General features: G+C 41.3%; 1 protein-coding gene across 6 annotated transcripts in view; it reads left to right on the top strand.

The window, feature by feature from the left end:
* The first annotated feature begins 29 nt into the window (after window positions 1–29).
* Window positions 30–17002, top strand: part of LOC133569225 (phenylalanine--tRNA ligase, mitochondrial-like) — a 19654-nt gene continuing 2681 nt past the window's right edge. Inside the window, exons 1-7 of one of the 6 annotated variants that reach the window (XM_061921457.1) lie at window positions 30–194; window positions 6508–6649; window positions 9894–9978; window positions 14513–14787; window positions 15155–15241; window positions 15319–15378; window positions 15457–15625. In XM_061921457.1, coding sequence (XP_061777441.1) covers window positions 14531–14787; window positions 15155–15241; window positions 15319–15378; window positions 15457–15625 — 573 coding nt within the window. In that variant the 5' untranslated portion in view covers window positions 30–194; window positions 6508–6649; window positions 9894–9978; window positions 14513–14530. Of the gene's footprint in view, window positions 195–224; window positions 346–6507; window positions 6671–9893; window positions 9979–14512; window positions 14788–15154; window positions 15242–15318; window positions 15379–15456; window positions 15626–17002 lie in introns of those variants that run through there. The other 5 variants (XM_061921456.1, XM_061921453.1, XM_061921454.1 and 2 more) reach the window with 5 other exon arrangements.

The raw sequence follows: 17002 nt of genomic DNA, 5'->3' as shown, positions 1-17002 counted from the left end.
ATTGATGGTTGTGTGACTGTTATTTCCCGTCCGTGCGCTTTTTGTGCCACGTAAATTTATGTTTCCCTCTTACCGTGATCTGTTTTATATGGCTACAGCCGTAGCAGGTTATGATAAATTGTACTTTGTACGACTCATTGGACAGGCGCATTTTAGGCCACTAAAACACAGCCAATGACGAACAGTGGCTGAAGGTAAGCTATCCATGCTGATTTAGTTCTGTAAACAAAAGCCGTTTTAGCAGCAATATAGTATTTTTATCCTGTAAAAACATGCGCGTTATATCAACATGTTGCACTGCCTGCATTTTGATCAACTCAACGTTTTATTTGTCTTTTGTTATTGGTAAGTTAGGAGGTAAAACCTCTTGCGAGAAACTGTGTGAAGGACAGCAAATGACAATACAAATATTCTGAATAGAGGCAAACAGTCTACCCTAAAATAGGATTATTATTGACTTTTTATTTATTTATTAGTATTATTATTGAATTTTATAAACTGTATTTATAAACTGCAACATTTACAAACAATCGAGAAATAATAATATTAAAAATAAGTAGGAAAAACAGTACAAATCATCGCCAGAGGTTTGTAAACTCAATAAAGTAACTAAAATAGAATACAATATATATATATACAAACCCCGTTTCCTTATGAGTTGGGAAATTGTGTTGGATGCAAATATAAACGGAATACTATGATTTGCAAATCATTTTCAACCCATATTGAGTTGAATATGCCAGTGTTTTTCAACCACTGTGCCGCGGCACATAGACGTAGTCTTGTGTGCCGTGGGAGATTATCTAGTTTCACCTATTTGGTATAAAAATATTTTTTGCTGTTGATAGTATATATTGTACCATGAATTGATTAACGTGGACCCCGACTTAAACAAGTTGAAAAAATTATTCGGGTGTTACCATTTAGTGGTCAATTGTACGGAATATGTACTGAACTGTGCAATCTACTAATAAAAGTATCAATCAATCAATCAATCAATTGCAAACCAGTAATTATAGTCTGCAAATGATGTGTTGTTGTTGAGTGGTCGGTGCTGTCTAGAGCTCAAGAGAGTAACCGTGGATCAGTAGGTGGCAGCAGGTAGATAATTGCTTTGTAGAGGTCGGAAACAGCGGGAGGCAGCGTGCAGGTAAAATGGTGTCTTATGCTTAAACCAAAAATAAGCAAAAGGCAAGTGCCCCTAAAAAAAGGCATTGAAGCTTAGGGAAGGCTATGAAGAACGAAACTAAGAATGAACTGGCTACAAAGTAAACAAAAACAGAATGCTGGACGACAGCAAAGACTTACTGTGGAGCAAAGATGGCGTCCACAATGTATATCCGAACATGACATGACAATGAACAATGCGCCCACAAAGAAGGATGAAAACAATAAAATATTCTTAATTGCTAAAATAAAGTAGATGCAAGAAATATTGCTAAAGGAAGACATGAAACTGCTACAGGAAAATACCCCAAAAAGATAAAAAGCCACCAAAATAGGAGCGCAAGACAAGAAGTAAAACACTACACACAGGAAAACAGCAAACAACTCAAAATAAGTCAGGGTGTGATGTGACAGGTGGTGACAGTCCACCTACTTTGAGACAAGAGCTATATTGATGCATGCTTGGTAATGGTTTAAAGTCACCCAACAATTGCGAAAACGACTTTTTACTGTCAACTGAGTTTCGTTTTTTAATGATTTCAGCTGGAGGTGTGCCTCAAAATTTTTTCAACGCAAAAAATGTGCCTTGGCTCAAAAAAGGTTGAAAAACACTGGAATATGCTACAAAGACAACATATTTAACGTTCAAACTGATAAACTTTTTTTTTTTTTGCAAATATTCATTAACTTTAGAATTTGATGTCAGCAACACGTGACAATGAAGTTGGGAAAGGTGGCAATAGATACTGATAAAGTTGAGAAATACTCATCAAACACTTATTTGGAACATCCCACAGGTGTGCAGGCAAATTGGGAACAGGTGGGTGCCATGATTGGGTATAAAAGCAGCTTCCATGAAATGCTAAGTAATTCACAAAAAAGGATGGGGCGAGGCTCACCACTTTGTAAGCAAATTGTCGAACAGTTTTAGAACAACATTTCTCGACGAGTTATTGCAAGGAATTTAGGGATTTTACCATCTATAGTCCGTAAAAACATCGAAAGGTTTAGAGAATCTGGAGAAATCACTGCAGGTAAGCGGTGATATTACGGACCTTTGAACCCTCAGGCGGTACTGCATCAAAAACCGGCATCTGTGTGTAAAGGATATCACCAGATGGGCTCAGGAACACTTCATAAAACCACTGTTCGTAACTACAGTTGGTTGCTACATCTGTAAGTGCAAGTTAAAACTCTGCTATGCAAAGCAAAACCCATTAATCAACAACACCCAGAAACACCGCCGGCTTCGCTGGGCCCGAGCTCATCTATGATGGACTAATGCTAAATGGAAAAGTGTTCTGTGGTCTGACGAATCCACATTTCAAATTGTTTTTGCAAACTGTGGACGTCATGTCCTCCGGACCAAATAGGAAACATCAAAAATGTGTGGCGCATTATGAAGAGTAAAATACGACAGCGGAGACCCAGGACTGTTTAACGAATAAAGCTCTACATAAAACAAGAATGAGAAAGAATTCCACTTTCAAAGCTTCAACAATTATCCATCCATTTTCTACCGCTTATTCCCTTTTTTGGGGTAGTGGGGGGCCCTGGTGCCTATCTCAGCTACAATCGGGCAGAAGGTGATGTACACCCTGGACAAGTCCCCACCTCATCACAGGGCCAACACAGATAGACAGACAACATTCACACTCACATTCACACACTGGGGCCAATTTAGTGTTGCCAATCAACCTATCCCCAGGTGCATGTCTTTGGAAGTGGGAGGAAGCCGGAGTACCCGCAGGGAACCCACGCATTCACGGGGAGGACATGCAAACTCCACACAGAAAGATCCCGAGCCCGGGATTGAACCCAGGACTTTCCGGTTACTATGAATTGATTTGATTCGCTCAGGAAGGTCTTCTGCTGGCGCCCGAATGGACTGAACTTTCACTATTATGTTGGATCCACTATGGACTGGACTCTCACTATTATGTTAGATCCACTATGGACTGGACCCTCACACTATTATGTTAGATCCACTATGGACTGGACTCTCACTATTATGTTAGATCCACTATGGACTGGACCCTCACACTATTATGTTATATCCACTATGGACTGGACTCTCACTATTATATTAGATACACTATGGACTGGACTCTCACTATTATATTAGATCCACTATGGACTGGACTCTCACCATTATATTAGACACACTATGGACTGGACTCTCACTATTATGTTAGATCCACTATGGACTGGACTCTCACTATTATGTTAAATCCACTATGGACTGGACTCTCACTATTATGTTAGATCCACTATGGACTGGACCCTCACACTATTATGTTAGATCCACGATGGACTGGACTCTCACTATTATGTTAGATCCACTATGGACTGGACTCTCACTATTATGTTAGATCCACTATGGACTGGACCCTCACACTATTATGTTAGATCCACTATGGACTGGACCATCACACTATTATGTTAGATCCATTATGGACTGGACTCTCACTATTATGTTAGATCCACTATGGACTGGACTCTCACTATTATGTTAGATCCACTATGGACTGGAGTCTCACTATTATGTTAAATCCACTATGGACTGGACTCTCACTATTATGTTAGATCCACTGTGGACTGGACCCTCACACTATTATGTTAGATCCACTATGGACTGGACCCTGACACTATTATGTTAGATCCACTATGGACTGGACTCTCACTATTATGTTAGATCTACTATGGACTGGACCCTCACACTATTATGTTAGATCCACTATGGACTGGACTCTCACTATTATGTTAGATCCACTATGGACTGGACCCTCACACTATTATGTTAGATCCACTATGGACTGGACTCTCACTATTATGTTAGATCCACTATGGACTGGACCCTCACACTATTATGTTAGATCCACTATGGACTGGACTCTCACTATTATGTTAGATCCACTATGGACTGGACTCTCACTATTATGTTGGATCCACTATGGACTGGACTCTCACTACTATGTTGGATCCACTATGGACTGGACTCTCATTATTATGTTGGATCCACTATGGACTGGACTCTCACTATTATGTTACATCCACAAAGGACTGGACCCTCACACTATTATGTTAGATCCACTATGGACTGGACTCTCACTATTATGTTAGATCCACTATGGACTAGACCCTCACACTATTATGTTAGATCCACTATGGACTGGACTCTCACTATTATATTAGATCCACTATGGACTGGACTCTCATTATTATGTTAAATCCACTAAGGACTGGACTCTCACCATTATATTAGATACACTATGGACTGGACTCTCACTATTATGTTGGATCCACTATGGACTGGACTCTCACTATTATGTTAGATCCACTATGGACTGGACTCTCACTATTATGTTAGATCCACTATGGACTGGACTCTCACTATTATGTTAGATCCACTATGGACTGGACTCTCACTATTATGTTGGATCCATTATGGACTGGACCCTCACACTATTATGTTAGATCCACTATGGACTGGACCCTCACACTATTATGTTAGATCCACTATGGACTGGACTCTCACTATTATGTTAGATCTACTATGGACTGGACTCTCACTATTATATTAGATACACTATGGACTGGACTCTCACTATTATGTTAGATCCACTATGGACTGGACTCTCACACTATTATGTTAGATCCACTATGGACTGGACTCTCACTATTATGTTAGATCCACTATGGACTGGACTCTCACTATTATGTTGGATCCACTATGGACTGGACTCTCACTATTATGTTAGATCCACTATGGACTGGACCCTCACACTATTATGTTGGATCCACTATGGACTGGACTCTCACTATGATGTTAGATCTACAATGGACTGGACCCTCACACTATTATGTTAGATCCACTATGGACTGGACCCTCACACTATTATGTTAGATCCACTATGGACTGGACCCTCACACTATTATGTTAGATCCACTATGGACTGGACTCTCACTATTATGTTAGATCAACTATGGACTGGACCCTCACACTATTATGTTAGATCCACTATGGACTGGACTCTCACTATTATGTTAGATCTACTATGGACTGGACCCTCACACTATTATGTTAGATCCACTATGGACTGGACTCTCACTATTATGTTGGATCCACTATGGACTGGACTCTCACTATTATGTTGGATCCACTATGGACTGGACCCTCACACTATTATGTTGGATCCACTATGGACTGGACTCTCACTATGATGTTAGATCTACAATGGACTGGACCCTCACACTATTATGTTAGATCCACTATGGACTGGACCCTCACACTATTATGTTAGATCCACTATGGACTGGACCCTCACACTATTATGTTAGATCCACTATGGACTGGACCCTCACACTATTACGTTAGATCCACTATGGACAGGACTCTCACTATTATGTTAGATCCACTATGGACTGGACCCTCACACTATTATGTTAGATCCACTATGGACTGGACTCTCACTATTATGTTAGATCAACTATGGACTGGACTTTCACTATTATGTTAGATCCACTATGGACTGGACTCTCACTATTATGTTCGAGCCACTAAGCGGAAGAAATGGATGGATGAATGGAGATGATATATATATATATATATATATATATATATATATATATACATATATATATATATGTGTGTGTGTGTATGTATATGTATTTATATACATACATAATGTGTAAAGCCATGGGCTCACACAAGTTCAGTAAATAATTTAAATTTGGAACACAGTAAATAAATAAATGGGTTGTACTTGTATAGCGCTTTTCTACCTTCGTTTTCACTGCTTTTTGGTTGTTAGAGGTAGAGAGTGTTTTGACGTAGAGTTTTATATCTTTTTTAAAGACACAAAAACAGGTCGGGTATTGAGAAACTTACATTTAAGAATATAAAACTTTGCCAATAGTATAATGAGGTCGCAAAGGTAAAATAAATTTTCAATTTTTTTTCATACAGTGTAAATCCAAATAGCACATCTTTAAAACAAAGCACACATTTGTCATGAATATTGTTCAGGATGAAGCGACAGATGCCTTGCCATAGTGATCGAGTGCTTTCACAAGTCCAAAACAGGTGGTAAACAGTCTCTGGATGCATGTTATATAAGGTGCAAGTAACATCAAATTATTATTGACTTCCTATGGTTTGACAGCCTAGTAATGACATCACTGGGTTTAACCACTTCTCTGTTGTTTCTTGGTGTAAAAATAGTGTTTTTCTATCAAAAGTTTTGGCAATACTACTGGACAATTCAAAAGTTTTAATGTCTGCAATGAGAAGCACTACACTTACTTTAGCTAATTGCATGTTGGCTTTCTGCTTGGTAGATCAAAGTTCTGCTCACTGCACAAGGATCCGTGGAATGCTCCAACCTGTGATCCTGACTGATTGAGCCAGAACCAGTCAAGTGTTATGCACCTCCACTGCAGCTTGTCACTCGCACCAGTGGACTCTCAGTGACACCTTCAAGTGGGTAATCCCTTCAATGAGGTACAAAGGCAAAGGCGTGGGTTCCATTTATTATGGCCATCAATTCTACTTTCATGTTCCGGGTCTTCGCTTAGGGACTTAACATCGGCCGGAGACTAAACAATGTTTTTGCTTTTACATTGCGGATAACAACAACAAGAGTGTCCACAAGTTGTAGAAATGCACATAAACCTCAAACTTGTCTACAAACCCCGTTTCCATATGAGTTGGGAAATTGTGTTAGATGTAAATATGAACGGAATACAATGATTTGCAAATCATTTTCAACCCATATTCAGTTGAATATGCTACAAAGACAACATATCTGATGTTAAAATTGATTTTAAAAAATGTGTTTGCAAATAATAAATAACTAGAATTTGATGCCAGCAACACGTGACAAAGAAGTTAAGGAAAGGTGGGAATAAATACTGATAAAGTTGAGGAATGCTCATCAAACACTTATTTGGAACATCCCACAGGTGTGCAGGCTAATTGGGAACAGGTGGGTGCCATGATTGGGTATAAAAGCAGCTTCCATGAAATGCTAAGTAATTCACAAACAAGGATGGGTTGAGGGTCACCACTTTGTAAGCAAATTGTCGAACAGTTTTAGAACAACATTTCTCAACGAGCTATTGCAAGGAATTTAGGGATTTTACCATCTATGGTTCCTAAAATCATAAAAAGGTTCAGAGAATCTGGAGAAATCACTGCACGTAAGCGATGATATTACAGACCGTTGATCCCTAAGGTGGTACTGCATCAAAAACCGACATCAGTGTGTAAAGGATATCACCACATGGGCTCAGGAACACTTCATAAAACCACTGTCAGTAACTACAGTTGGTCGCTACATCTGTAAGTGCAAGTTAAAACTCTACTATGCAAAGCAAAACCTATTTATTAACCACACCGAGAAACACCGCCGGCTTCGCTGGGCCCGAGCTCATCTATGATGGACGGATGCAAAGTGGAAAAGTGTTCTGTGGTCTGACGAGTCCACATTTCAAATTATATTTGGAAACCGTGGACGTGGTGTCCTCCGGAACAAAGAGGAAAATAACCATCCGGATTGTTATAGGCGCAAAGTTTGAAAGCCAGCATCTGTGATAGTATGGGGGTGTACTTTAATGCTAAATGGTCCACACAGGTTTTGGAGCCACATATGTTGTCATTCAAGCAACCTTATCATGGACGCCCCTGTTTATTTCAGCAAGACAATGCCAAGCCACGTGTTACAGTACAACTGCGTGGCTTTGTAAAAAAAGAGTGCCGGTACTTTCCTGGCCCGCCTGCAGTCCAGACCTGTCTCCCATCGAAAATGTGTGGCGCATTATGAAGCGTATTTTTGGGAAAGAATTCCACTTTCAAAGACTCAACAATTAGTTTCCTCAGTTCCCAAACGTTTATTGAGTGTTGTTAAAAGAAAATGTAATGTAACACAGTGGTGAACATGCCCTTTCCCAACTACTTTGGCATGTGTTGCAGCCATGAAATTCTAAATTAATTATTATTTGCAAAAAAAAAACAAAGTTTATGAGTTTGAACAACAAATATCTTGTCTTTGTAGTGCATTTAATTGAATATGGGTTGAAAAGGATTTGCAAATCATTGTATTCTGTTTATATTTACATCTAACACGATTTCCCAACTCATATGGAAAGAATTCCACTTTCAAAGATTCAACAATTAGTTTCCTCAGTTTCCAAACATTTGAGTGTTTTTAAAAGAAAAGGTGATGTAACACAGTGGTGAACATGCCCTTTCCCAACTACTTTGGCACGTGTTGCAGCCATGAAATTCAAAGTTAATTATTATTTGCAAAAAAAAATCTATTTTTCGAGTTTGAACATCAAATATCTTGTCTTTGTAGTGCATTAAATTGAATATAGGTTGAAAAGGATTTGCAAATCATTGTATTCCGTTTATATTTAAATCTAACACAATTTCCCAACTCATATGGAAACAGGGTTTGTAAATTGATAAGCCTTATGTGTCATACCACCAAAATTATTCTTCGATGGAACAAGATACAGAGCTTTCGGCCACGCAATTCGGATTTCTCCCGGAACAGGGCAGCAGAAATGCTAGATTCCCACTCCGTATGGTAATGGGAAGTTAAATAGAAGTGCAAGCAGACTTATACCTGTGTTTTTTTAGACCATTCCAAAGCATTTGATAAAGTGAAACATAAAAACCTTTTCACAATCTTGAATGAGCTGGATATTGATGGGAAAGACCTGAGGATTATTAAATAATAAAATGATAAAATTTGAACTGGGAACAAGAAGCCGCAGTCCGAATAGTCAATTCAAAGTCATTCAAAGGGCTGTTCGACAAAGTTGTGTACTATCTCCTGATTTGTTTATTAACACCTGCAGTGAAATAATGTTACGCAACATTAATCATCAAAATGGTGTAAAATTTGAGGAATTTATGTTAACAACCTCAGATGTGCAGATGACACTGTGCTAGTGGCAGACTCTGAAGAACAACTACAGAACATCCTGAACACACTAGTAGCCCACAGTCAAGCAACACGGATTGGCTCAAAACCGCAACAAAGCCGACAATTTCTAAGAAATTACTGTAACATTACATGCAACAAGAAAATAAAAACAAGTGGATCAATTCAAATACCTCGGCGTCACAGTAACATCTGATGGTAGGTGTGAACAAGAGATAAACAAATGGATTGATGGCAAGAGACAGCTTCAACAAAATGAGTCTTATATTTACAAAACCCAAAACCAGTGAAGTTGGCACGTTGTGTAAATGGTAATAAAAACAGAATACGATGATTTGCAAATCCTTTCCAACTTATATTCAATTGAATAGACTGCAAAGACAAGATATTTAATGTTCCACCTGAGAAACTTTTTTTTTGCAAATAATCATTAACTTAGAATTTAATGGCAGCAACACATTGCAAAAAAGTTGTCACATGGGCATTTTTACCACTGTGTTACATGGCCTTTCCTTTTAACGACACTCAGTAACAGAGGAGAACAATTTTTGAAGCTTTTCAGGTGGAATTATTTCCCATTTTTGCTTGATGTATAGTGTAAGTTGCTTAACAGTCTGGGGTTTCCGTTGTCATATTTTAGGCTTCATAAGGTGCCACACATTTTCAATGGGAGACAGCTCTGGACTACAGTTAAAAAAAGTTAAAGTGCCAATGATTGTCGCACACACACTAGGTGCGGTGAAATTATCCTCTGCATTTGACTCATTCCCACAGGGGAGCAGCGAGCAGTAGCGAGCAGCAGCGGTGGCCGCGCCTGGGAATCATTTGGTGATTTAACCCCCAATTCCAACCCATAATCGTAAGTTCCAACCAGGGAGGTAAAGAAGTAAAATACAGCAATATGTCATCAGTTTCTGATTTTTGAAATTTTATAACAGTGCAAAATATTGCTCATTTGTAGTGATCTTTCTTGAACTATTTGAAAAAAATAAAAATAACTAAAAACTTGTTGAAAAATGAACAATTTATTAAATTATAAAGATTTCTATACATAGAAGTAATCATCAACTTAAAGTGCCCTCTTTGGGGATTGTAATAGAGATCCATCTGGATTCATGAACTTAATTCTAAACATTTATTTACAAAAAAAAGAAATCTTTAACATATATATTTATGGAACATGTCCACAAAAAATCTAGCTGTCAACACTGAATATTGCATTGTTGCATTTCTTTTCACAGTTTTTGAACTTACATTCATATTTTGTTGAAGTATTATTCAATAAATATATTTATAAAGGATTTTTGAACTGTTGCTATTTTTAGAATATTTTTGAAAAATCTCACGTACCCCTTGGCATACCTTCAAGTACCCCCAGGGGTACGCGTACCCCCATTTGAGAACCACTGCCCTAGGCCACTGGATAGGTAAGACAGGCAGGCCAATCTAGTACCTGCACTCTTTCACTACGAAGCCACACTGTTGTAACACGTGGAGATAGTGGCTTGGCATTGTCTTGCTGAAATTAAGTAGGGGTGTCCATGGAAAAGACATTGCTTGGATAGCAACGTATGTTGCCCCAAAACCTGTATTTACCTTTCAGCATTAATGGTCCCTTCACAGATGTTTAAGTTACCCATGGCTTTGGCACTAATTCACCCCCATACCATCACAGATGCTGGCTTTTAAACTTTGCACCTATAACAGTCTGAATGGTTCCTTTCCTATTTGGTCCGAGGACACGACGTCCACAGTTTCCAAAAACAATTTGAAATGTGGGCGCGTGAGACCGCAGAACACTTTTCCACTTTGCATCAGTTTATCTTATATGAGCTCAGGCCCAGCGGGGTTTCTGGGTGTTGTTGATAAATGGCTTTCACTTTGCATACTAGAGTTTTAAGTTGATCTTACAGATGTAGCGACAAACTGTAGTTACTAACAGTGGTTTTCTGAAGTGTTCGTGAGTCCATGTGGTGATGTCCTTTACACATTGATGTTGCTTTTTGATGCAATCACCTGACGGAGCCTGAGGGATTGAAGGTCACGGGCATTCAATGTTGCTTTTTCGCCCAACACCCTTACGTGTAATGATTTCTCCAGATTCTCTGAACCTTTTGAAGATATTACGGACCGTAGATGGTGAAATCCCTAAATTCCTTGCAATAGCTGGTTGAGAAATGTTGTTCTTAAACTGTTGGACAATTTGTTCACAAAGTAGTGACCCTCGCCCCATCCTTGTTTGTGAATGACTGAGCATTTCATGGAAGCTGTTTTTATACCCAATCATGGCACCCAACTGTTCCCAGTTAGCCTTTTCACCCGTGGGATGTTCCAAATAAGTGTTTGATCAGTATTCCTCATCTTTTTTGCCGGTTGTGCCAGATTTTTTAAATTATGTTGCAGGCATCAAATTCCAAATTAGCTAACATTTGCAAAAAATAAAGTTTACAAGATCGACCGTTAAGTATCTTGTCTTTGCAGTCTATTTAATTGAATATAAGTTGAAAAGGATTTGCAAATCATTGTATTGTATTTTTATGTACGATTTACACAACGTGCCAACTTCACTGGTTTTGTAGAAATAGAAACATCTCAATTGACCCCAAACTCAAGAGTCCTGAATACGTATGAATGGTCTGTCCTACTTTACGGCTGTGAATGCTGGACTTTAAATAATAAACAACTGAAAAAATTAGAGATGCAACTGAAAAGTGGTTCTTCAAAAAATACTCAGGATATCATGGACTGAAACGAAAAGTAATGGAGAGGTATTGACATGGGCAAAAACAAGAGATCTCTCTTTGCAACTTTTCGAAATATACCGCTGAAATTTCTCAGACATATCATTAGAAAAGACATCTTAGAAAAACTGATGTTGACAGGAAAACTAGCTGGAAAGAAAGCTCCAGGTCGACAACGAAAACATACATCGGAAATATTAATTATAAAGAACTCATACAAAGTGTGGACAACAGAATAGACTGGAGAGCCCTGATCATGGATGCCTGATACCCTGTGATGATGATTATGTATGTTTGTTATATGCCCTTTTCATCAAAGAATACTAAAGAAACAAAAATAATATGCAATTGTTTTGTGCAATTTTTTTATGTGAGGTAATTGAGGCCTTCCATTCATCCATCCATTTTCTACCGCTTGTCCCTTCCGGGGTCGCGGGGGGGTGCTGGAGCCTATCTCAGCTGCATTCCGGCGGAAGCCGGCGTACACCCTGGACAAGTCGCCACCTCATCGCAGGGCCAACACGGATAGACAGACAACATTGAATAAGTCAATAATTCATAATACCATTTTGATTTTGATTCATTATTTTTGAGCAATGATAGTTAAAAATAAAACCAAAAGGCCCCCACTCATAAAAATTTTGAAAATAAGTCATACATTATTTGTTTTTTACTTCCAACGCTTAAGTCAGCTTGAGATCTATCCATCGATTATATGTAAGTTTTTATTATTTTTTTCATGGGGTTTTTTGTTTTTTTATGCCCTTTTTTTGTACAAAAAACTTGTTTTTCATAAGGCAAACACACCAAATTTGCAATATTTTCCTCAACAACATATTTCAAAGTGGAATTCTTGACGTGAAGTAATTTGAGCCTTGTTTCAGTCAATAATTCATAACATTGATTTTGATTAATTATTTTTTGAGCAATGACAGCTTCAAAGTAAATAACAGTCCCTATGTCTAGCATTAAAAGATTACAGTTGGTAGAAAATGCGGCTGCTAGACTTTTAACAAGAACAAGAAAGTTTGATCATATTACGCCTGTACTGGCTCACCTGCACTGGCTTCCTGTGCACTTAAGATGTGACTTTAAGGTTTTACTACTTACGTATAAAATACTACACGGTCTAGCTCCATCCTATCTTGCCGATGTCCCGGCAAGAAATCTGCGTTCAAAGGACTCCAGCTTATTAGTGATTCCTAAAGCCCAAAAAAAAGTCTGCGGGCTATAGAGCGTTTTCATTTCGGGCTCCAGTACTCTGGAATGCCCTCCCGGTAACAGTTTGAGATGCTACCTCAATAGAAGCATTTAAGTCTCACCTTAAAACTCATTTGTATACCCTAGCCTTTAAATAGACCTCCTTTTTAGACCAGTTGATCTGCCGCTTCTTTTCTTTTTCTCCTCTGTCTCCCCCTCCCTTGTGGAGGGGGTCCGGTCCGATGACTATGGATGAAGTACTGGCTGTCCAGAGTAGGGACCCAGGATGGACCGCTCGTCGGGAACCAGGATGGACCGCTCGCCTGTGTATCGGTTGGGGACATCTCTACGATGCTGATCCGACTCCGCTTGGGATGGTTTCCTGTGGGCGGGACTCTCGCTGCTGTCTTGGATCCGCTTTGAACTGAATTCTCGCGGCTGTGTTGGAGCCACTATGGATTGAACTTTCACAGTATCATGTTAGACCCGCTCGACATCTATTGCTTTCGGTCCCCTAGAAGGGGGGGTTGCCCACATATGAGGTCCTCTCCAAGGCTCTCATAGTCATCATTGTCACTGGCGTCCCACTGCGTGTGAGTTCTCCTTGCCCACTGGGTGTGAGTTTTCCTTGCCCTTATGTGGGTTCTTCCAAGGATGTCGTAGTCGTAGTGGTTTGTGCAGTCCTTTGGGACATTTGTGATTTGGGGCTATATAAATAAGCATTGACTGATTGATTGATTGATTGATTAAACAGCCTGCATGGGCAGCATTGTTTTTTCAGAGCCACCATTGCAACGTTTTCTTGTTACTTTTCACCTCTTTGCTCTTTTATTACACTTTTTTATTTTTTTTTTTAGTTTTTAAGGGTATTTTTTGAATGTGCCACATATTGGACAAGGCTGCCTTAAGGCCACACGCTGCTCGTCTTCCTGCCTAAAAGAATGAGAAGTAGCAGACGGTCGTGGCAAATTAAACAACCTTGACCAGTAGGCTAACTGTTTTAGCCGCAGGCGGCTGCAGACGCGAGTGATCCGCGCTAAATCTTTACTTGTGTGTCCATCTGTCCGTGTTTGTTGTGAGTCACTTCTCATAACTTCTTTCCTTTGTCCAAGGGCACACGTTGTTGTCATGGGAACGCCCCAAACAGCTTGATGCTGTGGCGACAGTCGCCTCGTTCATTTGCATGTTTTGATGTCAGAAAGTCCGCAGTCTAAAATCGTCCCGCGTTGGACTTTTGTGACCTTTCCTGCAGTCATCTTCAGCCAAATGATGACGCTGAGTAGTACATCCCAGATGACCTGACCTTTTACACGGCAGTTTTATTCTCCCCTCTGCAACATTCTGCTGAGTTTCCATTCTTGGATTTTATGACGGGTCACTTGCTTCCCAGCTTGTAGGGGTCATTCTCGAAGGATTCGCTACAAACTGACCTCCTTTTACTTTCTGTTCCAGCTCCATGGACGTGTCAGCATGATATTACGCCTGCTGCTTCGCCCCCCTCCTCTTCGTGGCATCGCTGCGTCACTTCGGTACGTCTGCACGAAAGGCCCTGCTTTCAAGCCCGCCATCGCTCAAGAGTCCGTGGAGGTGTTAGGCCACGCCTACCCCTGCGATGACTTCACCAACGTCACCCCCAAGATCCTGGCCAAAGTGGGCCGCGACCTCCACAACCTCGCCCATCATCCCCTCTGGCTCGTCAAGGAGAGGATCAAGGCTCACTTCTACAGGTGAGGACGCCGCCGAGTGTCACATGACGCTCAAGCACACGCCGGTCTCCTCGCTGTAGTTTTGGAACAATCAGCTGAGTGCGCGTCTCGAACGCGTCTTCGGGGAGGCAGCAGTGTAAAAGTTAACTGCGCTCCTCAGCGAACGTTGTTATCTGCCTGAGTCGCCATAAAAGTGGCTTGCAGCAATCGCCGCATTAATGTTGCATTAGGAAGTCGTTAAGCGAGTTGTGCGACGGTGCTTTACGATTCTGCCATTTGAGGGGGTCGTGATCTTTACTCTTTAAGACGCGCCTGCTCAAGCATTTTTCATGACTGATGAATATTTTTTATTTTGTTTAACAAGTCGGGGATTTGTTGTGTGCCGCAGTGCCTACATCGGTCGCTGGGGCAACCCGTTGTTCTCCGTCCATGACAACCTGAGCCCCGTGGTTACCGTGGAGCAGAACTTTGACAGGTCGTTTGATTGACAGCCTCGCCATTACTTCCTCATCCATCTTTGTTCTTCTTACTTTGGTCGTGTTTGATTGACAGCTTGCTGATTCCGCCCGACCACCCCAGCAGGAAGCGTGGAGATAACTATTATCTGAACAGGTAAGTGACTCCCTGCCCACAATGCACCTGTTTGTACCGTAGAACATCCTGCTCATCAGCATGTGGGCCCCTCAAAAGGGCCACCATGCTACGCGCTCACACCTCCGCCCACCAGAGGGAGCTGGTGAGGTCCGGTCTGGACGCCTTCCTATTGGCTGGAGACGTTTACCGACGGGACGAGATCGACGCAAGTCACTACCCCGTCTTCCACCAGATGGAAGGCGTGCGACTCTTCTCCGACCACGAGGTAAGATGGAGACCCTGAATTGACTCGTGTGAAGTTGGATCCTCTTATCATTGCAAATATTTAAATAACAATGCTAATCGTTCGTGCTACGATTGTACTGTAAAAGTCTAAAATACATTTTCTGACTATATCATTTAGCCCAGCACGGTGGTAGAGGGGTTAGTGCGTCTGCCTCACAATACGAAGGTCCTGAGTAGTCTTGGGTTCAATCCCAGGCTCGGGATCTTTCTGTGTGGAGTTTGCATGTCCTCCCCGTGAATGCGTGGGTTCCCCTTCGGGTACTCCGGCTTCCTCTCACTTCCAAAGACATGTACCTGGGGATAGGTTGATTGGCAACACTAAATTGGCCCTAGTGTGTGAATGTGAGTGTGAATGTTGTCTGTCTATCTGTGTTGGCCCTGCGATGAGAAGGCGACTTGTCCAGGGTGTACGCCGCCTTCCGCCCGATTGTAGCTGAGATAGGCACCAGCGCCCCCCGCGAACCCAAAGGGAATAAGCGGTAGAAATGGATGGATGGATCATCCAGCCCCCCCACCTTGCCAACATCTCCCCAAGTTTGTCCCAAATGTTTATGTTGTTATTTTATAGTTTTTATGTTACTAACATGTTATTATTAAAGACCAGCCCCTCACGCCTTTTTAAAATCTCCCCAAACTTGTACCAAATGTTTGCGCCGCAAAAGGTTTTTTGTCTAATTATTACAGTATTTATGTCAACGTTTTGCTATTCATAAACAGGGGCTTCACGGTGGAAGAGGGGTTAGTGCGTCTGCCTCACAACACGAAGTTCCTGCAGTCCTGGGTTCAAATCCAGGCTCGGGATCTTTCTGTGTGAAGTTTGCATGTCCTCCCCGTGAATGCGTGGGTTCCCTCCGGGTACTCCGGCTTCCTCCCACTTCCAAAGACATGCACCTGGGGATAGGTTGATTGGCCCTAGAGTGTGGATGTTGTGAATGGGGTCCAGTGCACCACAGTTTTGTATTGTCGCTCGGTCCTTCGGCGGAGTGCTACGAAAGCTACCGGGCCGCTCGTCTCCCCAGCCCAGACTGTTTACAGCGGCGCCGGAGGAGGAAGTGAGAAAGAGACACACATACAGTGACAGAGCGAGAGACAGAGAGAGAGAGAGAACGAGCAGGCGGGCGAGCGAGGGAGGAAAGAAGAGCGCGTCCGAGTCTAATGGAAAAGCGGCAAAACGTTTCTCTGCTTGCATCACGCAAGCAGAGACGTCAATGTTCGGCCCCCAAGAGCCGCATACCACACCATGATTGGTAGATTCCTTCAGCTCCGCACACAACGCTGTCAAGCGTTGTCGGGCGGGATAGCTCGGTTGGTAGAGCGGCCGTGCCAGCAACTTGAGGGTTGCAGGTTCGATTCCCGC

Source organism: Nerophis ophidion, linkage group LG15, assembly GCF_033978795.1.
Source record: "Nerophis ophidion isolate RoL-2023_Sa linkage group LG15, RoL_Noph_v1.0, whole genome shotgun sequence".
NCBI lineage: Eukaryota > Metazoa > Chordata > Actinopteri > Syngnathiformes > Syngnathidae > Nerophis > Nerophis ophidion.
Note: the sequence above shows the minus strand (reverse complement) of the source record. Positions and strands in the feature narration are given on the sequence as shown.